Source organism: Dysidea avara, chromosome 13, assembly GCF_963678975.1.
Source record: "Dysidea avara chromosome 13, odDysAvar1.4, whole genome shotgun sequence".
In the NCBI taxonomy this organism is placed as follows: domain Eukaryota; kingdom Metazoa; phylum Porifera; class Demospongiae; order Dictyoceratida; family Dysideidae; genus Dysidea; species Dysidea avara.
The window spans coordinates 5,158,154-5,176,273 of record NC_089284.1 but is presented as its reverse complement, the minus strand read 5'-3'; the positions used below and the strand labels follow the sequence as shown (position 1 = coordinate 5,176,273).

General features: G+C 38.4%; 3 protein-coding genes across 4 annotated transcripts; 1 reads left to right on the top strand and 2 right to left on the bottom strand.

Annotated features, from left to right (window-relative positions):
- Positions 1–2,304: 2,304 nt before the first annotated feature.
- On the bottom strand, positions 2,305–5,133 carry LOC136243590 (adaptin ear-binding coat-associated protein 2-like). Its single transcript, XM_066035126.1, has 8 exons — positions 4,994–5,133; positions 4,840–4,940; positions 4,665–4,769; positions 4,525–4,606; positions 4,363–4,474; positions 4,215–4,257; positions 4,003–4,162; positions 2,305–2,526 (listed from the first exon to the last, which is right to left on the bottom strand). Exons 1-8 carry the CDS (start codon positions 5,074–5,076, stop codon positions 2,427–2,429), a joined length of 786 nt encoding a protein of 261 aa, XP_065891198.1. The 5' UTR covers positions 5,077–5,133; the 3' UTR covers positions 2,305–2,426.
- Positions 5,102–6,330, bottom strand: LOC136243589 (tetratricopeptide repeat protein 17-like). 2 transcript variants are annotated; one of them, XM_066035125.1, is made up of 3 exons: positions 6,003–6,330; positions 5,736–5,952; positions 5,102–5,678 (listed from the first exon to the last, which is right to left on the bottom strand). In XM_066035125.1, the coding sequence occupies exons 1-3, from the start codon at positions 6,275–6,277 to the stop codon at positions 5,187–5,189; spliced, it is 984 nt and encodes a 327-aa protein (XP_065891197.1). In that variant the 5' UTR covers positions 6,278–6,330; the 3' UTR covers positions 5,102–5,186. The 2 variants fall into 2 exon arrangements, with proteins under 2 accessions (XP_065891197.1, XP_065891196.1); XM_066035124.1 differs by having other exon boundaries at positions 5,736–5,955; positions 6,003–6,329.
- On the top strand, positions 6,287–18,119 carry LOC136243591 (uncharacterized). Its single transcript, XM_066035127.1, has 6 exons — positions 6,287–6,474; positions 6,605–6,667; positions 6,718–6,800; positions 9,988–10,118; positions 11,829–11,895; positions 17,952–18,119. The coding sequence occupies exons 1-6, from the start codon at positions 6,395–6,397 to the stop codon at positions 18,083–18,085; spliced, it is 558 nt and encodes a 185-aa protein (XP_065891199.1). The 5' UTR covers positions 6,287–6,394; the 3' UTR covers positions 18,086–18,119.
- Position 18,120: the final 1 nt, after the last annotated feature.

Here is an 18,120-nt window from a genome sequence, read left to right as displayed (position 1 = left end):
GAAAGCTGGGATGTCAGCATGCATCTCTGTTGAGATTAATCACATCATTCCAGATGTGCTCTATCTGCTACTGAGGGTGATGAACACAAGCATTAGAGTTATCAGTAAATAAAAATACATTAAATTTTCAGAGTTATGCTGTTAACTACCTTCAATGCTTGCAGCCTGTCAACTTAAAAGAATGGTTAAGAAATTTTGGAAAGTGCATATGCATGCGCATATTACTGATGTGTGTTAGTTTGCTAGGATCTTAGTCAACATTTCATCAAGAAGATGTATTAAAGGTATTGCATTACACACTTGCAATCTAATCAATGACAGTCCAACAATGCATGTGTTAGGTAGCAACTCATCTTGATCAATATAGATCATAAAACAGTTCAGTTTTCAATGTCCATATATACATGATTTATGAACGATTAATTTTGATCTCATCCTCCACAGTACAGCTGTGAATATTAGTATCATGCAGCATAATTTGACGTGTCCAGTAAAGAATGACTATGACACCCACAAATTGCAAGATAGTGCCTGTCAATAATCACTAAATCACAAAGTAGAAAGAGAAAAGACACCACATCAGTGGTATATATACACCTCAGCTAACCCCACCCAGTTGGAACAAACAATATTGGTGAAAGTACTATTTGCACAGAATGTGCATGATGTCGAGGATAATGGATGAATTTCATAATAACAAAAGTTGCCCCTAGCAACCTGAATTTTACAATATTTGTAGGGGTAAATGTCTCAGTATAGTAACATCTCCAAATTTTAAAAGGATAGCATATATAGGTTATGAGATATACCATTTTAAAGTTTGTCGTTTTTCCATACATTGTCTATGGGAGGGGGCAACAGTTGCCCCTTCTGGGCAATCACATAAATAATGTGTGGGAAAACAGCAAATTCAATCAATGTCATTTCTTAATTGAACATTATTTGTAGGTGTGAATCTCACAATTAACCTCTCCAAATTTTAAAGCGATAGAGTATTATAGATCGTGAGATATGATATTTTGAAATTGTGGTTTTCCCATATGTGATTGCCCAGAAGGGGCAACTGTTACCCCCTCCCATAGATAATGTATGGGAAAGCTGCAAACTTTAAAATGTCATATCTTATGACCTATAAATGGTATCCATTTAAAAATTGGGTTAGCTACCTTTGACATTCACACCTACAAAATACAGGTTGCTAGGGGCAATGGTTTAAAATTCCTTATGAAATTCATCTATTGACAGATCCAGTGTCCAACACTGTTCTTCTTTCTAAATGTTACCTAGTCATGCAGTGTAGTACACAAGCAGCTATGTAGTGAGAGAAGAGTGCTGAAACTCTTTTCTTTACATATACAGGCCTGCAGCAGCAAGAGCATTACAATTCAGTAATGTCAAAGTTTGGGAGCCCATGCAAAAGTGCGGAAAAAGGCACTAACAGTGAAGTACAATCAGTTTTTATGTTGATATTCAAAGTACTCTAATAGAACAGTCATTTTCAATTTCCACTATAACACAGTACATCTCATTACTTTTTAAGTTGAGAAGTTCAGTATGAATAAACAATGTATAGGTCTGCATGCGCTGTATAAAGCCAAAAACTAAAATGAATGTGCATGAAGGTTATTACTTAGACAAATCACCAGAACCTTTCGTACTACCTGTATAATGTATGATACTCACTATAGTCAAGTTATGTATACAGTTTTCTGAAGTTTGAATGATTTTAGACCCTTGTGTCTACATTGCTGTGGGAATCCAGCTGGATACATTATACATGGTACTTCTTCCAATTATCAATATATCAACTCAATATCGAACAGCTGGAGCCAAAAACACACAACGTTCTCCCCAAGTCTGGCCAGTCAGTTTGACAATGACATGATTACTGTATCCATCTCTCTTCTATGCATTTGTATACAGTGACAACAACTAAACACCATTCTGTGTATACATATACATGTTGTATCGCTTGTATGCTGTGTTTTCAAACAATGTATTTGTTTGTATAATACCATTACAAAACCAACATCTTACTTATAACCCGAAATTTACACATTGTCCAACAACATAATTATGTCACATGATAAGGTGGTAGTTTCACACATGACAGCTTAAGGCTGTGGACACAAAGTAATAAATTATAATATTATCAAGAGTTAATAATAGTAGGTACTATTATTAACTCTTGATATTATTATAGTTACTTTATTTTATGGGTAATATGTAACTGTAACTAAATAGTTTAGTTACAAGTAATATGTAACTAGTTACTTTAAAAAGTAATTGCCCCAACACTGGTAGTGGTATATAATGACACTTAATTACATTCCAAGAGATTTCATGACACGTGGAGTGCATACATTACATGTGCACAGTCTATAAAATATACGCTATGAAATAGCGTGTCCCTAACAGATGGCCAGTTAAAACTGTACCCAACCACCACCACCACCACCACTGCTAGAAGATGTATTACCACTACTGCTCCCACCTCCTGTGTTTCCTGATGGCTTTGTGTCAGTTCTAGAGATAAAAGGAGAACTGCATAACAACACTAACATTGTCTATGTAACATTCATTGTCTACGACTTGAAAACTAATGGAACTGGCATTTCTATCATAGAATGCTTTTATGTGTGAGGAAGATTTTTTGCAAAGTAGCCACCAGCAGTTACAATTCTGTGACTACAAATCTGTGTATTGATATATACATACAGTCAATCCTCTCAATCCAATGCTCAATGGGAGCCATAAATTTTGCTGGATTAAGGAGGTTGTTGGATTATCAAGTCACCTCTGTAACCCGACATTGTACATACAATATCACTCGGATTATGCAGTAAATTACAGGTAAAACAGATCACACAATGTTTTTAACATGAATTAATTTTAGAATTTGCAAATATTACAACTTTTTTTTTCTATTATTGTCAACCAATTAAATGCTTTGGTTGCTTAAAAATTATTTTCTGTGATTGTTTTTTTAATGCTGCTATTATTCTTTGTCCGATTACAAAGGTTGAAAAGAATGTATTTCCAAGTCTAGGGAATCAAATTTTGTGTCAGATTACGGAGTACATAGGTTTCAAATTACAGAGGTTGCTTTCTTATAAAAGTATTGGTAAATGACATTTTGGTCAGATTAGAGAGGATTCTCTGGATTCGCAGGTGTCAGATTAGAGAGGTTCCACTGTACATCCTATTACGGATACTACCAGAATAGCTTCTTGGCAAAACACTGTTCACTTTAATGTCTTCAATAGGCAAATATTTTGGTCATAACAGACTGTGTGTTTTACGGCTTCCCCATAAGAAATGCATGGTAAAAATTTTGAATGAAGTGTCAGACATTTGATTGAAAAAACTTTGAAACATTTTTAGTGGGTGATGCAATACGACAAATGAGTGTAATTCCATCCATGAGTTATGGTACATGACACTGAATCATACCCCTTAATGTATTGTGTAGCTCAACAGGGATATCAAGATACTCTAATAAAGCAGTCACAGCTACATGTGTATATCATAGCTATGCTGTAACAAAAGGTGCAATTAAATTTTTTAAAAGTGGAAGTGGGGTTCCGGCAATAAAAAAAAATATGGTAGCTATGTGGGAAAAATCCCTACCTTGGAATTATGCCAATGTAGGATTTTCCACATAGCTACCATCATTCATCTCTTGCTTCACTTTTTATTGCTGTACTTACCGTGGGATCTGAGAAGTAGTGACTTACCCTTACATGTCTGAACCCTGTTAACCCAACTTACAGTATGCACTTAAAAATACTGCATCGTGCACAGTTTTTTTTTTTTTTGTATTCAGTGGATCATATACTGATCTATTATTTCATCCATGTTTTAAGTTGTCAAAGTGTGTGTTGTGCACACAGGACTCTGACAAAGCAGTTTACACAAAGTTTAGTGACAATACACACTGTTCAATTTTCACTTTCAGCAATACAAGTCAACACATTTAATGTACACGCAAGATCCTCTTACCTTGATGAAAAGAAATCACCCCAGTCATCGTTAGATGTGTTGGATGGTGCAAATGTTGTCGGTTGTGATGCAGGCATGACAGGCTGAGACGGAGGTATGATGGGTTGCACATGTGCTACTCCACTTGATGGAGGTGGTGGTAACAAACCCAAACCTGCTCCTGTAACACAGTGATACTAGTAACAATGGTAACTAACAAAATGGCTGACCACCTCCAGTGTTGACAGGTTTTGTAGTCTGACCGGAGCTGCTACCCTATTTGGCAACACACTGATACTAAAATAATATTAACACACAAAAGGACACCATATAAAATGCTCCATTTAAGGACATGTTTTTAAGTAAAGATAAACAAATCACCTTCAGTGCACCGATGTTGATCTTGATTTTTTCACCTTGTTTCAAGCTATAGTCTTTGGCAGGTGCAGGGTTTTGCTGCTCCTTGACAATCTCTTTGCTCTGTTTGACCCATCTGTTAGAATTTAATACTTCATAATAACACACTAATTTCTGTCAACTAACTTGAAATGATCCTGAAGTGCAACATTAAAATCAAATGCGTCACCTCTGTCAGAGAATCCCATGCCAACAAATGCATGTTGACCTGCAGAAAACATACAGTTAATGCTGCAAAGCAGTTAGCCCCACCCCTAGTGCATCACCTGATGTATCTTCCAACTTAAGCACAAAATATCTACTGGAATCTGACACAGGCTCCACGTCTGTGCCGGGAAAAGACCGCACAGGGCATATCGCGAATAATTCACCTATTACGAAAGGGTGGCTAAATCGTTTCCCAATGGACTCCAATCAATGGTGCATGCAGTTACGGCTAACCTGTATTCTTGTCTTCGAGCTTGATGAAACAATTCTCGCCCTTAGCTACCACTTTCAGTCGTCCCACCCAGTCTGGTTCTGCCAAGTTCCAATCGGCTGCTCTGAAAGTAATGAAATCGATGACAAACTTCCAGTGCTAAATTAACTATCATACCTAACTACTTTAATCGACTGACGAGGCGGTATATTATAAACTAGCGCTTCAGGTTTGACGAGAGATATTGACTCGTAATCCATGATGTATTCTATTAATTTAGCACGGTGAACGTTCAATTAGAGTATTTCATTGGCATGTTAGAATACAAAATCAAAATGTACATTACACCACACGTGGCAACTTCGGATTATTAGGCAGAGCGTCTTTTTCCTTTGTCTTGGATAGAATGGCTAACCATGCTGTGAATGATGGCCAGTACAAGGCCTATGAGACAGAGAATTATTAGTACAGTGTAGATATTCACTGAGCTTTCTTGCATCATTCCCAACTCCCTGAGATTGACCTCAGCGGGATGAAAGGGAGGATTAAGCTCTAAAACTTTCTTAAAGTGTTCAGTGGCCTTGTCATATTCTCCATTGGACTTGTATACTTCTCCGAGGGTGAAGTGCTGCAACCAACCAGTCTGTCCTACAGGTTTCACATCAAGTGAGTGCTTAGTAAGGAAAATGGCATCTTGCAAGTAGCGTAGATTGAATAGCACTCTGGCAAGGTTCAGCAACACGTCAGCATTGCTGGGTGAAATGGATAACGCTTTTCTAAAACACTCAATTGCTAAGTACGTATTTCCTTTGATTCTCCAATAATTTCCAATCTGATTGTACACCCCTGTAGAGTTCGGAGTCTATAGAATATTTCAAATACACAATTTAATACCACTTACTAGTAATACACTAATTACCTGTTTAATAGCCTTCTGTAAAGAAACTTCTACTTCTGTAAGATCGATAGAATTGTCAGTTGGCTCCTTTTTAAATATCATAGCAACTTCTGGTTCTGGGTAAGCTTTATGGCGTCGTCTCATGGCAACACCCTCCAAAAAGTCATATGCAGTCTCATTAGCATGTTCCTTACAAGCCAGGTCATCAGTTTCCGCCACGTCTGTCAACTTTCTACACCTACTGAATACGTGGTATAAAATATTGCAGAATGATATATTTATACTCACGTGCACTGCTGTTGACACATCGAATTTGACGCAGCACAGTTTTGTGAAGATGACATGAAGCGACGTTCTAACAATGAAAATATTGTCTCATGGTTGTGTTTACTTATTTCTGTTGTTGAGGCGGCCACGTCGTCTGTATCGCCTGTAAATACCCTAGGCTCTGACATAGCAACAATTCCATCTTTCTCTAACTTCCAATGAGTGACGCCGCAAGTTAGGGCACAGGATAGAAGTAGTACAGTCCACACGGCACACAAACACATCCTAGTTCGCATCCTAGGTATTTTTCGCACGTGATGAAAACTGTACGAAAATGTTAGAGTTTGTTTATAAGCTGTAAGGGGATTTGCGAGGATTTGACACCTTCTACCGTTGTTATGTGAACGAATAAAATGTTACAGTATTTCTGGGCACATACTTCCTATCACGTGGCACGTTGGTTCCCGCCTCACCGAATGACCAGAATTGTTTTGTGAGTGTTTCGTGTGTGGGCGTGGTCGTATATGTAGCCAAAGATTTTAGAGGGCCGGAGGCCTTTCCCCCTCTGTAATCGGTTACATTTCATAGTTTATGAATAGAATAACTGTTACTCTGTCTTACAGATTGTTGATGGTGGGTTTCCTGTCACTGTCGACCCTAACTCCATTGCTGTATGTTGCTATCTTGTAAGTTTTAAATTTCCTAAAAGTATTCAGTTGGTATCTTGGTACAATAGACCAGACTCTTATGAGATCTACTGTTCTCAGCCACTGTACAGCCTTAATGTATTCACCATCGTGATATCGATCATTGCAATAGGTAAGTGTGTGTGTGAACATGTCTGTTAATGTATTATAAAAGCTGCATGCAAAAAAATGCACTATACTCAATTATATCAAACACAATGTCTACAGATGCACTGTAGCAGACTGGTATTGCTGTTGTTACTACTAGCTCCTGCTGCTGCTGCTGCTGCTGCTGCTGCTGCTGCTGCTGCTGCTGCTGCTGCTGCTGCTGCTGCTGCTGCTGCTGCTGCTGCTGCTGCTGCTGCTGCTGCTGCTGCTGCTGCTGCTGCTGCTGCTGCTGCTGCTGCTGCTGCTGCTGCTGCTGCTGCTGCTGCTGCTGCTGCTGCTGCTGCTGCTGCTGCTGCTGCTGCTGCTGCTGCTGCTGCTGCTGCTGCTGCTGCTGCTGCTGCTGCTGCTGCTGCTGCTGCTGCTGCTGCTGCTGCTGCTGCTGCTGCTGCTGCTGCTGCTGCTGCTGCTGCTGCTGCTGCTGTGCTTCCAACCTAATGCATTTCAACCTCACATGAAAGCAACAAAGCAATTACCAGTAGCATCTGTGCATATGCAGATACAATTGAAATAAAACATAGACCCTTTGAATACTTAACCATTTGAATAAACTGCACTGTGGTACTGTAACTAAGGGTGCAGCACAATTTGAATAATTAAAACATTTTTGAGTACTTAAGACTAAGGATAGGTCTTGAATTTTTATGTGGCTTCTTAGTAGTTATATCCCACTATGGGGGCAATATTGTAGTAATCTGAAGGAGGACAAGGGGTGATTGCTAAGGTATTACTCAATTTTGCGTCTATTTTATGTCTTAAGAAGCAACCAAAGTGTCGTATAAAGATATGTCATGACTACTTAAGAATACTGCATATACATTACACTCTTGTCTAGTTGGCCTCTCCCTACTCGTGTGATGTATGTGTGCTTGTTATGTGTTGTTAGTTGGCTGCTACCATGGTGACTGTTTTATTAGAGTTTTTCCTACATGCTGCTAGTTTTCGACGAATACTGTGAAATAAATTTCTAGAATTAATTAATTAATTTGGTGATTAATTTACTAGTTATGGCAGTCAACCGTAATTTTCCGGTTCGTTGTCAAAAATAAATTTGGTGCATGCTCACCAGCAACGTTGCACATGATTCAAATATGCTCTAAACATCGTAGGAGACGCTTCTAATCAAAGGGCGAGTGGTTAACTATCGTAAATCAACTGAATATCCCAGCGGAATCTCTAACTAGTGCAGTTATCTGCCTAAATATTGACAAGAAGATTTGAATATGCGCGTGTGCGAGTTTTTGATTTGACAATGAACCGGAAAATTATGGTAGTAGGCTAAACCCTTCAAATGCTCCTCTCTGTCAAACAAATACAGGAAATTTTGATGAAAGGAAAAATTAATGAATCCACACTTCAATACCTTTGATGAAAGAAATCAATATCTAAATACCCATTTTTAAAGGTGCCTAATGATTTGGCAATTATTTCTTCCATCAAAAATTTCTGTATATTTAATTTTTGTTGGTGCATCTGTCATACTATGCAATATAAATCTGCTATGCATATAAATCGCAAGATGCAAGAACCCCACTAGTCTTGCTAGCAAGCTGGTTAATTTTTTGTATTGGAGGGCAAAAACTTCCTGGTGGCCTTTGCTTGGTAGGCGGAACATCTTGATGTTCTCTCCCGGTAGAAATGGTAGTTTATTCTTAGCAGCAGTTTTCCAAGTGGTGATACAATTATGTGCCAACTTATTTTGAATGAATCTACCAGAATTTTGTAGTACCAACAAAAAAGGCTGGCAACAGTTACCAGGCAGTTATTTACTTACCCATGGATTTGCATGAAAAACTGGCTGGCTTGTGAGACACAAGTTTGCTTGATGTGTACTACCATCCTGAGCTAATGCATAGGTGGTTGAGTAATGCATAGCTGTGACAATAGCCAGGGGCGTAGCTAGCCAGAAGGTGATGGAGGGGCAGGCATGCTCCCACAAAACACTCAAAATCATTCATGATTGCAAAAACGGCTAATGACCCAATGGTGGGCTAGCCAACATACGGTGTTGTATTATTACAACCTAAATAACTAGCTACGTAACTACTTCAGTACTGACTGCTTCCAATCGAGGTAGCTATATTTGTCGAGCATCTTCGCACGTGCCACAACTGTACTCCAACAAATTCATCCACAGTCCAGTAGAGTTAATACTTTAGTGCAAATACAAGTTACTTTACGATAGCCACAGCCTGTGCTGCAGTCCTAGCACTCTGCTGACAGGATGACGTATTCACTCACTTCACTCGGCGAAATTCAAATGCCATGTATTGCACGAAATCCCACCTGTCTTGCTATCAGAACTTGTAAGCTTGACTGATCCACCTGACTGACTGACAAAGTAAAAACAGACTGCACTGCCGTACGTACAAAGGTCCAGTGTGATTGACTCGATAAAATAAACTTGGTAGCTACATTTATTTAGCTAACACTTTATCACCTCGTAGGCAGTAGGTTCGTAGCGTCATCTGGTCTCCTTTGTCACTTGTGAGTTGTGACTCCTGCCGCGGAGAAGCGGGTCACTCTTTTTAGATTCAAAAATGTTCTATCACGCGAGTAATCTAGGCTAAATATAGAAGTATGTCTCTAATATTTTCGTTCGATGGATTCAAGAGCGAATTGAATGTTGTGTGTGCACATTCACTAGCAACCCCTGGTGATACCGTGTAGTAGTGTACATAATTTACGGTCATTTGCGTGTCAGTTTAATACTGGTAAACTTGTGACGAAGGTTTAAAAAAAAATCATTTAGCTAGTGATGGGGGGGGCAAATGCCCCCCCTTGCCCCCCCTTAGCTATGCCTCTGACAATAGCACAGTTCACTGTGTCTCTAAGAAACAGTTATACCTTACTTCAAAAGGTATGAATATCCTTGCTAAATTCTGGGCTAAGAGGTTCTTCCATGAATTAAATTACCAAAGGTGGTAACTACCTGTGGTTCACAATATATTGACTGATTATTTACTGTGTAAGTCAGCACAGCTGATATAACACAGGGTGGCCTGTAGTACTCCTGAGTAGATTTCCTGAGTAGATTAGTTGTGTTAAAACAGTACCAGCTGTTACGTATTTGTGGGTTGAGCAGCCTTCAGCTGAATACAGTGGTGCTAATTAAATTATGCAATACTGACTTAACTGCAGCTGTTGTTTATCAGGTTTCACTTTTGTCTTGGTGACCATGGAACCTGTTGTGTTGGTGGTGAAGATTTGCTTCCATTCATTTGGTGCAGCCTGTTTTGTCATCCAGTTTATTATTCTCTACTTCATCTCCCAGGCTGCTGATTGTGTAAGTATATGTGTTGTCTATGTTCTGTTGTCTTTGTATTGTCTCAGTGTATTGTGAATGTTGTGTTGTGTGTATGAGGGTGCTTTTAAGTATGTGGTATGTATATATGTATGTATGTATGTATGTATGTATGTATGTATGTATGTATGTATGTATGTATGTATGTATGTATGTATGTATGTATGTATGTATGTATGTATGTATGTATGTATGTATGTATGTATGTATGTATGTATGTATGTATGTATGTATGTATGTATGTATGTATGTGTATGTATGCATGGTATCTGTGATTTGTGTATATGTGAGTAAGTGAGTGAGAGTGTGTCTGTGTCTGTCTGTGCATTACATGTATCAGTGTATGTGCCTGTATGGTGTTTGTGTGTGCACAGTTGCACATCTGCCTATCAATATACTGTAAACCATGTGGTGTAAAGTCCCAGTAGCTAGACTGTTTTTCACATGTAACAGTTTGTCAGTCACATTGGAAGCACCTGCAAAAAAAGAAGCTGTGTGGGACACACGCACTTCCTGTACTTTGAGTTGTGTTCACAACAAAAGTGATCATAGTAGTGAAATGCAACAAGATTGCAACATACAAGAAGTATTACTCATCAATAATTTTTGCTCCAATGTCCAACGTACTTCCTCTTTTCACAAGGAAGATCAGTCTCTGCTGGCAGCCCGACACCAGCCACTGTACAGTAAAAAAATTATAAGACAACTTCCCCCATATGTTTGCACCACTTATGACATAACTTGTGAACCCCTTACCACAGAGGTATAGGATCTAACTGTAGTGAGCCCACTGACATATGTTCAATCAGTCGCCTTATCAGCCAGCTTTGGTTGTGAAACTCCCTAAAGAGACCATTAAACCTCAGTGATTATAGAAATTGTGTTATTTTTTTGCCACAGTTATTTTTATGTCCTTAGGCAATTATAAAGAAGCCATGACAACACTGTAGTGAATTTATACAAGAGATGTTGTGGTTTAATATCATTCTATTAGCTCACTACTTTCCCATATTCACCATATGTAGTGGTGTAGTGTGATAAATTGTGAGTAGTAATTATGTAGTGTGTCAATGTGTGTGTGTGTGTGTGTGTGTGTGTGTGTAGTAGTGTATATGTGTGTGGTGTATATGTGCGTGCTTGCTTGTGTATGTGTGCGCGTGTATGTGTGGTGTATAGTTGTGTGTGTGTGTGTGTGTGTGTGTGTGTGTGTGTGTGTGTGTGTGTGTGTGTGTGTGTGTGTGTGTGTGTGTGTGTGTGTGTGTGTGTGCATGCATGCATGCATGAGTGTAGTGTGAACACATGTGTACACTGTATGTGTACGTGTACACTTGTGCTATGGAGTGTCTACTTATGTAAACATCAACATAATTGGTGCATACAAGAGGGATATTCATATAGCACAAAAATAGTGACAAAAGCGTAGTGTTCACCAACTGGTTTCCCCTAGCAGCCAATCATGACATTCTTGAGTTATGTGCTGTGGTTGGTGGTAATCATATTTATAGCATGATAGGGCAACCACACATAAACCTGTACTGGGAGTGTTCCATTCAAGTTGGCTCGTGGTGGAAAAGTCACACTTACAGTGCAGACGTTTGTTATCACAGAAAACTAATTGCTTTCTGTTGTGTTGTTACGACTGTGTTACACCCAGCCAATGGGATGTGGAGAATAACATGTTTTGTGTTACAGGTTGACACAACAACTGCCCTCTATTATGTCACTTGGACCTTCACCATTTTATCACTTTGCTCTACTGGTAAGTAATGTCTATCTCTTTCAACTGTAACTTATAAACACCTTGGTGGAATGTATTTTGTTTTTTAAAAGGTTTTATTGTTGCACTTATTAATTCTCCTACCTCCACTCACACAAACACACACACACACACACACACACACACACACACACACACACACACACACACACACACACACACACACACACACACACACATACACACAGACCATCTGTAAGGTGCAGGGTACAGTATGGGCATGTCGATCTCGGTAATTGCACTCTGGCTCCAGTGGGCTATATAAGTATACAGGAAACAAGCCTAGGTCAAGTCTTGTGGATTGCACTGTGACAAGACTAAAAGGCTTCTCTAGTACATTGTTGTAATAGTAAGAACAAGTAAGGGCTTGCTACGCAGTATTGTATGTTTCTACCAGGTTCGTATATAAAAAGTAAAAGTGCTTGCTAGAGGCATAATGGTGACTTTGTTTCAGAAAACAGTACTATTGGTTTTAACTGTCCTACAATATTCCAGCCCATCCTTCGCCTACGACACAGAGCTTGGGGATGTTGTACAACAGTGCTTCATTATTTTCATATGTTTGACCACACTACAATTTGTACTCAGTGTAGTAACACATAATAACATTATTTATCTCAGCCAGACAGGAAGCACCTAGGTTATATCACAGGTGCATGCTTCCTTACTAGAGATGTGCAGTGTGGGTCTTCTTTCAGACACTTTACATGTAATAGACATTTCAGCCAGAGAATCATAGCGATGTTTCTGTAATACCATAAAAGTGTTGTATACTACTGCAAGGAAATTAATGTACAGGATTGTATATATGCAAAAAAAATGCTATAGTCAGGCTCTACCTACATTTTCAAGTAACTATGAGATGTACGCAGTTTACATTCCTTTAAATTTGTAAGTGTGTGGTAGTTTCTACAACCTACATAATGTATATTACATCATTTAATACATGCATGGTTACTACTAGCTTGTTCATTCTTAGCTAATTACTCTAGAACCATGATGCCTTTGACTTTACAGTCTTGTTTATGTTGTGGTCCTTCTTTCTTCCCAAAAGTACTGTAGGTGTGTGCAAAAGACAATCTGGTAGGAAACTCCATTTGCGCTCTTCTAAAGTTTTAGCTAACTACTGTGCCGACATAAACATGAGACGTTATGTATATTAAGATGTGTGAATGTTGTGTACATATCATATTGCGTAGACAGACTGACAACGCCACCAGATCCTCATCTGATCCCTAGCTTATGTTCCGATCAACACGCAATTGTATATTTGGTATCCAGTTTCTTTTTTTTGTGAACTATCACTCCCGAAGTGTTATAGTGTGACAAGTGTCATGCCACAAATGAAGTTCATCCTTAAAAGGCACATTCTCCCACCAGTTAGCTAATGAAGTGTACCACTGAACAAATTTCTACATTGTAGCACAGTAAAATAAGGTATAAAGAACAAACGAGAACTAACCAAGTCAAATTGAAATAGAAAACACACGTATTTAACCACTTGTTAAGCATAAGCCAATGCAATAAACATAAACTCTGTAGATTAGAATCAAATACCACTGCTGTCAAGAAAGAAAGCTTGACAGTGGACAAATTTGGAAGATTAGCTGTAGAATTTTTACTTTACAAAGAATGTCTTACAGTAGGGTTTTACCACACTTTTCTGGTGTTGATGAATGATGATAATTTCCCTCTATATATGGCATCATGAAATGTACATGCTATCCTAAACCCTGTTAGGGGGTAGTTGGCAAATACATTTACCCACTCATTCCTGTACTATATCAACATTCATAAACTCCATACACCAGCTACTGTCTAATGCAAAACGTATTAGTAGTAATTATCGAACTTGTACATGTAAATGTTACTAAATTTAGTAGTATCATAGTACAATAATCGCTACATGGTGTCAGGAATTTTTCTACATTGTGTGTAGGAATTGTACTGTATCTAGGAATTGTACTGTATCTGTTGCAGTGTTAACAGTACAGTGGAGGTGCTGGGTAAATATTTAGCATGGACGACTTGTTCCAAGTTTTGTCTCTTTATGATTGGTGGCACTTAGACTTCAAGTCTCGTACAGACACAACTGTTTATCTTTTGAATTTCATTACAATTCTACACATTTGTGAACGTTTGTTTATTTCTCTCTGGTCATACCTCACTTCATTGGTATGCAGTTTCTAAGTTGGGGAGAAACTGTAGGGTGAACATCAGTACACTGCCTGTAGTGTAAAAAGCTATGCGGCCTCTTTGTAAAGGAATGGAGGAAATTTTAAGCATGTGTACTCCCATTCTGGTATTGATTGGACACTGGATGACAGCATATCTCAAAGGAATTTGGGCCTTTATATCTCAATTCCATGTATTGTGTGTGTGTGTGTGTGTGTATGTGTGTGTGTGTGTGTGTGTGTGTGTGTGTGTGTGTGTGATGGCAGATTCAAGGGTGCCCTTAGCAAGGCATTACTATGTCGTACACAGCCAAATACTTGGAAATCTGACAACGTAATAGGACAGTGTCAATACTACTAGGAACCATGCTGCTTACACGTTCAAGAATGTCAATACATGTATATCACTAAAGTAGGTATTTTTGTTGCACTTGGCTTGAAAGGGTGGATAGTGGCTGGCATCAAATGTATCATGTATCCTGAGTTTTTTAAAGTTACCATTTTGGACATACTGATATTAGGTTTACCAAACATAGAACTTCTTCATGGAATCAGTAGTTATCATAGACCACTTGACAGTTTGTATGATAACCATGACCATAATGGTACACATTTTTTCAGTTGTTAGTTCTTACATGGTGCTACTGTATAAGCCAAGTGACCCATGGTGGTGTGCTCTAGGGATATGTAGATGATAATCATGATGGTAATATTGCTTGAAGTACACACAGTTACAATATCACTGCTTACATCGATGCATGCATGCATTCATATATGGTATATGATTCCAAATTTACATATCATGACAAGCTTATGTATGCACACACTTCTTTGCTGGCTCTCCTGTCTAACAGCTCCCTCCCAGTGAGTGGACCTCCAGGAGGATGGACAAAATTCTAGGACAATAGCAGGGCCCGATTTATTAACCTGGTTCAAGAACTTTTACAAAAAGAATGCTCACGTGTATGTATGGTACTATGATGTATTGCCCTAGCTGTTGTTTCTTCAAGGGAATCTCCTGACTCTTCCTGGTACTACTGAATATATAGGTCAGGGACAGGGGTAGCCAGACCAGGTGGTTACCCAGCAGGCCAACATCAGCAGCACAGACACAACACACAGTTTTGCATGATTACATTGAATCAAGATAAAGATCATGATGTAAATTTGTCAATGCCCACAATGCATTGCACAATAATAGTGCGTGTACAAGTGCCAGTCATACACACACGCACACACACACACACCTTAGTTTCTGTTATACAGGTATATACCCAGGTTGTGCACCTCTCAATTAAGGAAGCCTAAAACAGTTGAGGTTTATTTAAGACATCAAGGCCTTTTCAACAGGCAGCAATTTACTCATGAATACCAGCACTGTTCACTTTCCTGAAGGTGCTTGTGTGCAGCTTCACGTTTCCCCAGCATGCATACAATGTATGTAACACAGTGCACATTTCTTAACTTGTAGTAGTGTACACAAATCATTTGTACACGTTATCACTTCTTGTAACACTATTCATGTCTGGATAGCTAAACTGACATGTTTATTTCGTTTATAATAAGGCAGTTATAAGTCAGCTGGGAAATAAGCTTAATCTAATATCTTCCATATCAGTTTCATTGTATCAAGAGCTAATACTTTAGCAGGTCATATGATAGCTTGTTTGTGAGAGGGTGACCACAAAATAGTCTGCAGGTGTAATTCACCAAATCTGATTTCACTGATTGGCCCATTGGCTGAATATACATCATGTCTGTGGCTAGACTGTTGTAATCGAGGCAGCCTTATAAAACTTGATATCTAGACTAGCATGGTCTGAAAAAATACTATTTCGAGATGGCTTGAAGGTATCTTCGGTTATGATTGAGGTGACTCTTTTTGTAATGGTGTTTGTTATTCACATTGACGTGTTTGCGGTTGAAGACTGTCGGAGGTTATAGCTGTGGTATTCTTTGTTCCCTATCATGCCTGTCCTTATTTGGTCTCCTTTACTTATGTTTTTATAAATGTTCTTATCTGCTCTTGATAGTCAATTTTCTGTGGGCTTCAGTTTTCTAAACACTCTATTTTGAGTGGCGACCATAACTGAGCCAAGCTACATACTTACTATAGAATGTAAAACCCCAATCCTTTAGTGGCAACTGCTATAGGGTTACAAAAGAAATTCATTTTTAACCAAAATGTGATAGTTTGATCATTGAAGATAGTGATATTTGATCATCGAATCAAATTGGATCATAACTTACATACTATTGTGGTTACATAGGTGATCATAAAGGAAATGCTTCCTATATAAGAGATGCAGTTATAGAAGCATTTTCCTGTTCACTAATATATCAACTTACCATCTTAGTAGCCTTACAATGAATTGAAGGAATAGTCATATAGAGTGATCTTTATGGTATTGAATAGTTCAAGACATATGCTTGCTTACTTATTTTTTGTTTACTTGAGCACTTCAATGTGTAGGATGTTTCCATAGTTAGGGATAGAGTTTGTTATTCTTATGATCCACGTTGGAATCTAATACCTATATCATTTATAGTGCAGTTATGTACACAACTTGTGTGTGTCCTTGAAGCACACAATGTATTGTGTTCCACACAACACTGCTATAGTATAGTTGCAGTATGAGGTCACACATTAAGGTGGGTATGAAACGTCAGGTGGTGTGAGCTGGAGTTGCTGAGTGTGTATATGTCCTTATGTCAGAACGATGACTTAAAACATGAAAGGATCTGTATATCCTAATGACCGTGTAGGTTAATATGTGACTTCTGATTGTTAATACCACTGACTTATATCATCTACACTGAAACCCCTCAATAGCACACAGATCATTTGGCACTAGCAATTTAGGGGTACCAGTTTTCATTTACAGTATGTGGAGATGACTACTATTCTGAAGGAACTCTGCATGAAGCTATTGTGCACTTTATAGTCTAGTTGATATATTAAAAAATAACCGCTGGTAGAGGCCCCCAAGATTGTGGCAGGTATAGTATATCATGTATAGCAATACATTTCAGTGTATCCAGTTACAGAGAAACGATTTGCTGAACATATTGAGCATGTATGGGGGCTAATGTCATGTTAGGTCAGGCAAACTTGATTACTTGTTTCTCATCCACAAAATTTGGGATTCTTGTGTGGGCGGGAGGTCATTTTTCATTATTCTTTATTAGTATTTGTGTTACAGGTAAAGAAGGCTCAAGGAGCCTGTAAAGCCTGATCTGTACAAAAAGAATTTAACAAATTTGCAACTACATAGCAAAAACTTATATACAATAATAATTAACTAATTAATAATCATACAATAAAGTAGAGAAAATTTTTAAAATCATTAAGTGTGGGTGCATTAACTATTAGAGGAAATACTTCAAACCACTGGAACAGTAGGCTATCTGTCACTGTAAAGGTTAGCTATGGCCTTCTAAAAGCTAATACTTACATTTTACAGCCTTTGCTGAGCTGTAAGATACGTTTTCTGTGTAGTGAAATGATGGCCAGCCTTCTCAGCATCAAAATACGTGTGCATGTGATGAAATTTGAGGCAGTAGGGTAAAAAGTGATGCAGGTGGGGATGAGAAACAAGTAATCAAGTTCACCTGGCCTTACTAGACCATGTATATCTGTCTTCCTAAGATGGAACAATTCCTATAGCTATGGGTAATGAAGGGTTGTTATAAACTTGGTTAGGATCAAAAGTTTAGCCTCATAAGTGTAAGATTGCTGTTAGGGCAATTGTGGCAACAAAAATCAGAGGTATTTACTAGAGTGCATGCCATGGTGATAATGTATGATTACATAATGTGTAGTTTTCATGTAGTCATTTACAGCAATTTTTTTGTTTTGTCTAGTTTACTTTGCTTTGCTACTCCCCTTCTGGCTGTATGCAGCTATCGGCAACAAGAAACACTTATTGGACAAGAAGACAAGAAGTGGACTGTGTTATGAACCTCTTAACTGTTGTCCTTGTCTGTGGCACGTGTGACTACAAAGTCAATAAAATTCATTGTTATTGTTAAT

Bases quoted from the DNA above. Each gene is read 5' to 3' on its own strand.
- LOC136243590 (XM_066035126.1), bottom strand. From the start codon at position 5,076: ATGGATTACGAGTCAATATCTCTCGTCAAACCTGAAGCGCTAGTTTAT. The intron at 4,607-4,664 runs GTGATGCACTAG...TGTTTTCTGCAG, and splicing joins TAAGTTGGAAGATACATCAG to GTCAACATGCATTTGTTGGC. The intron at 2,527-4,002 runs GTAAGAGGATCT...TTTTATCTCTAG, and splicing joins GGTGATTTCTTTTCATCAAG to AACTGACACAAAGCCATCAG.
- LOC136243589 (XM_066035124.1), bottom strand. From the start codon at position 6,277: ATGCGAACTAGGATGTGTTTGTGTGCCGTGTGGACTGTACTACTTCTA. The intron at 5,956-6,002 runs GTGAGTATAAAT...CCACGTATTCAG, and splicing joins ATGTGTCAACAGCAGTGCAC to TAGGTGTAGAAAGTTGACAG. The intron at 5,679-5,735 runs GTAATTAGTGTA...AATATTCTATAG, and splicing joins TACAGAAGGCTATTAAACAG to ACTCCGAACTCTACAGGGGT.
- LOC136243591 (XM_066035127.1), top strand. From the start codon at position 6,395: ATGTTACAGTATTTCTGGGCACATACTTCCTATCACGTGGCACGTTGG. The intron at 6,668-6,717 runs GTAAGTTTTAAA...TTGGTACAATAG, and splicing joins TTGCTGTATGTTGCTATCTT to ACCAGACTCTTATGAGATCT. The intron at 10,119-11,828 runs GTAAGTATATGT...TTTGTGTTACAG, and splicing joins TCTCCCAGGCTGCTGATTGT to GTTGACACAACAACTGCCCT.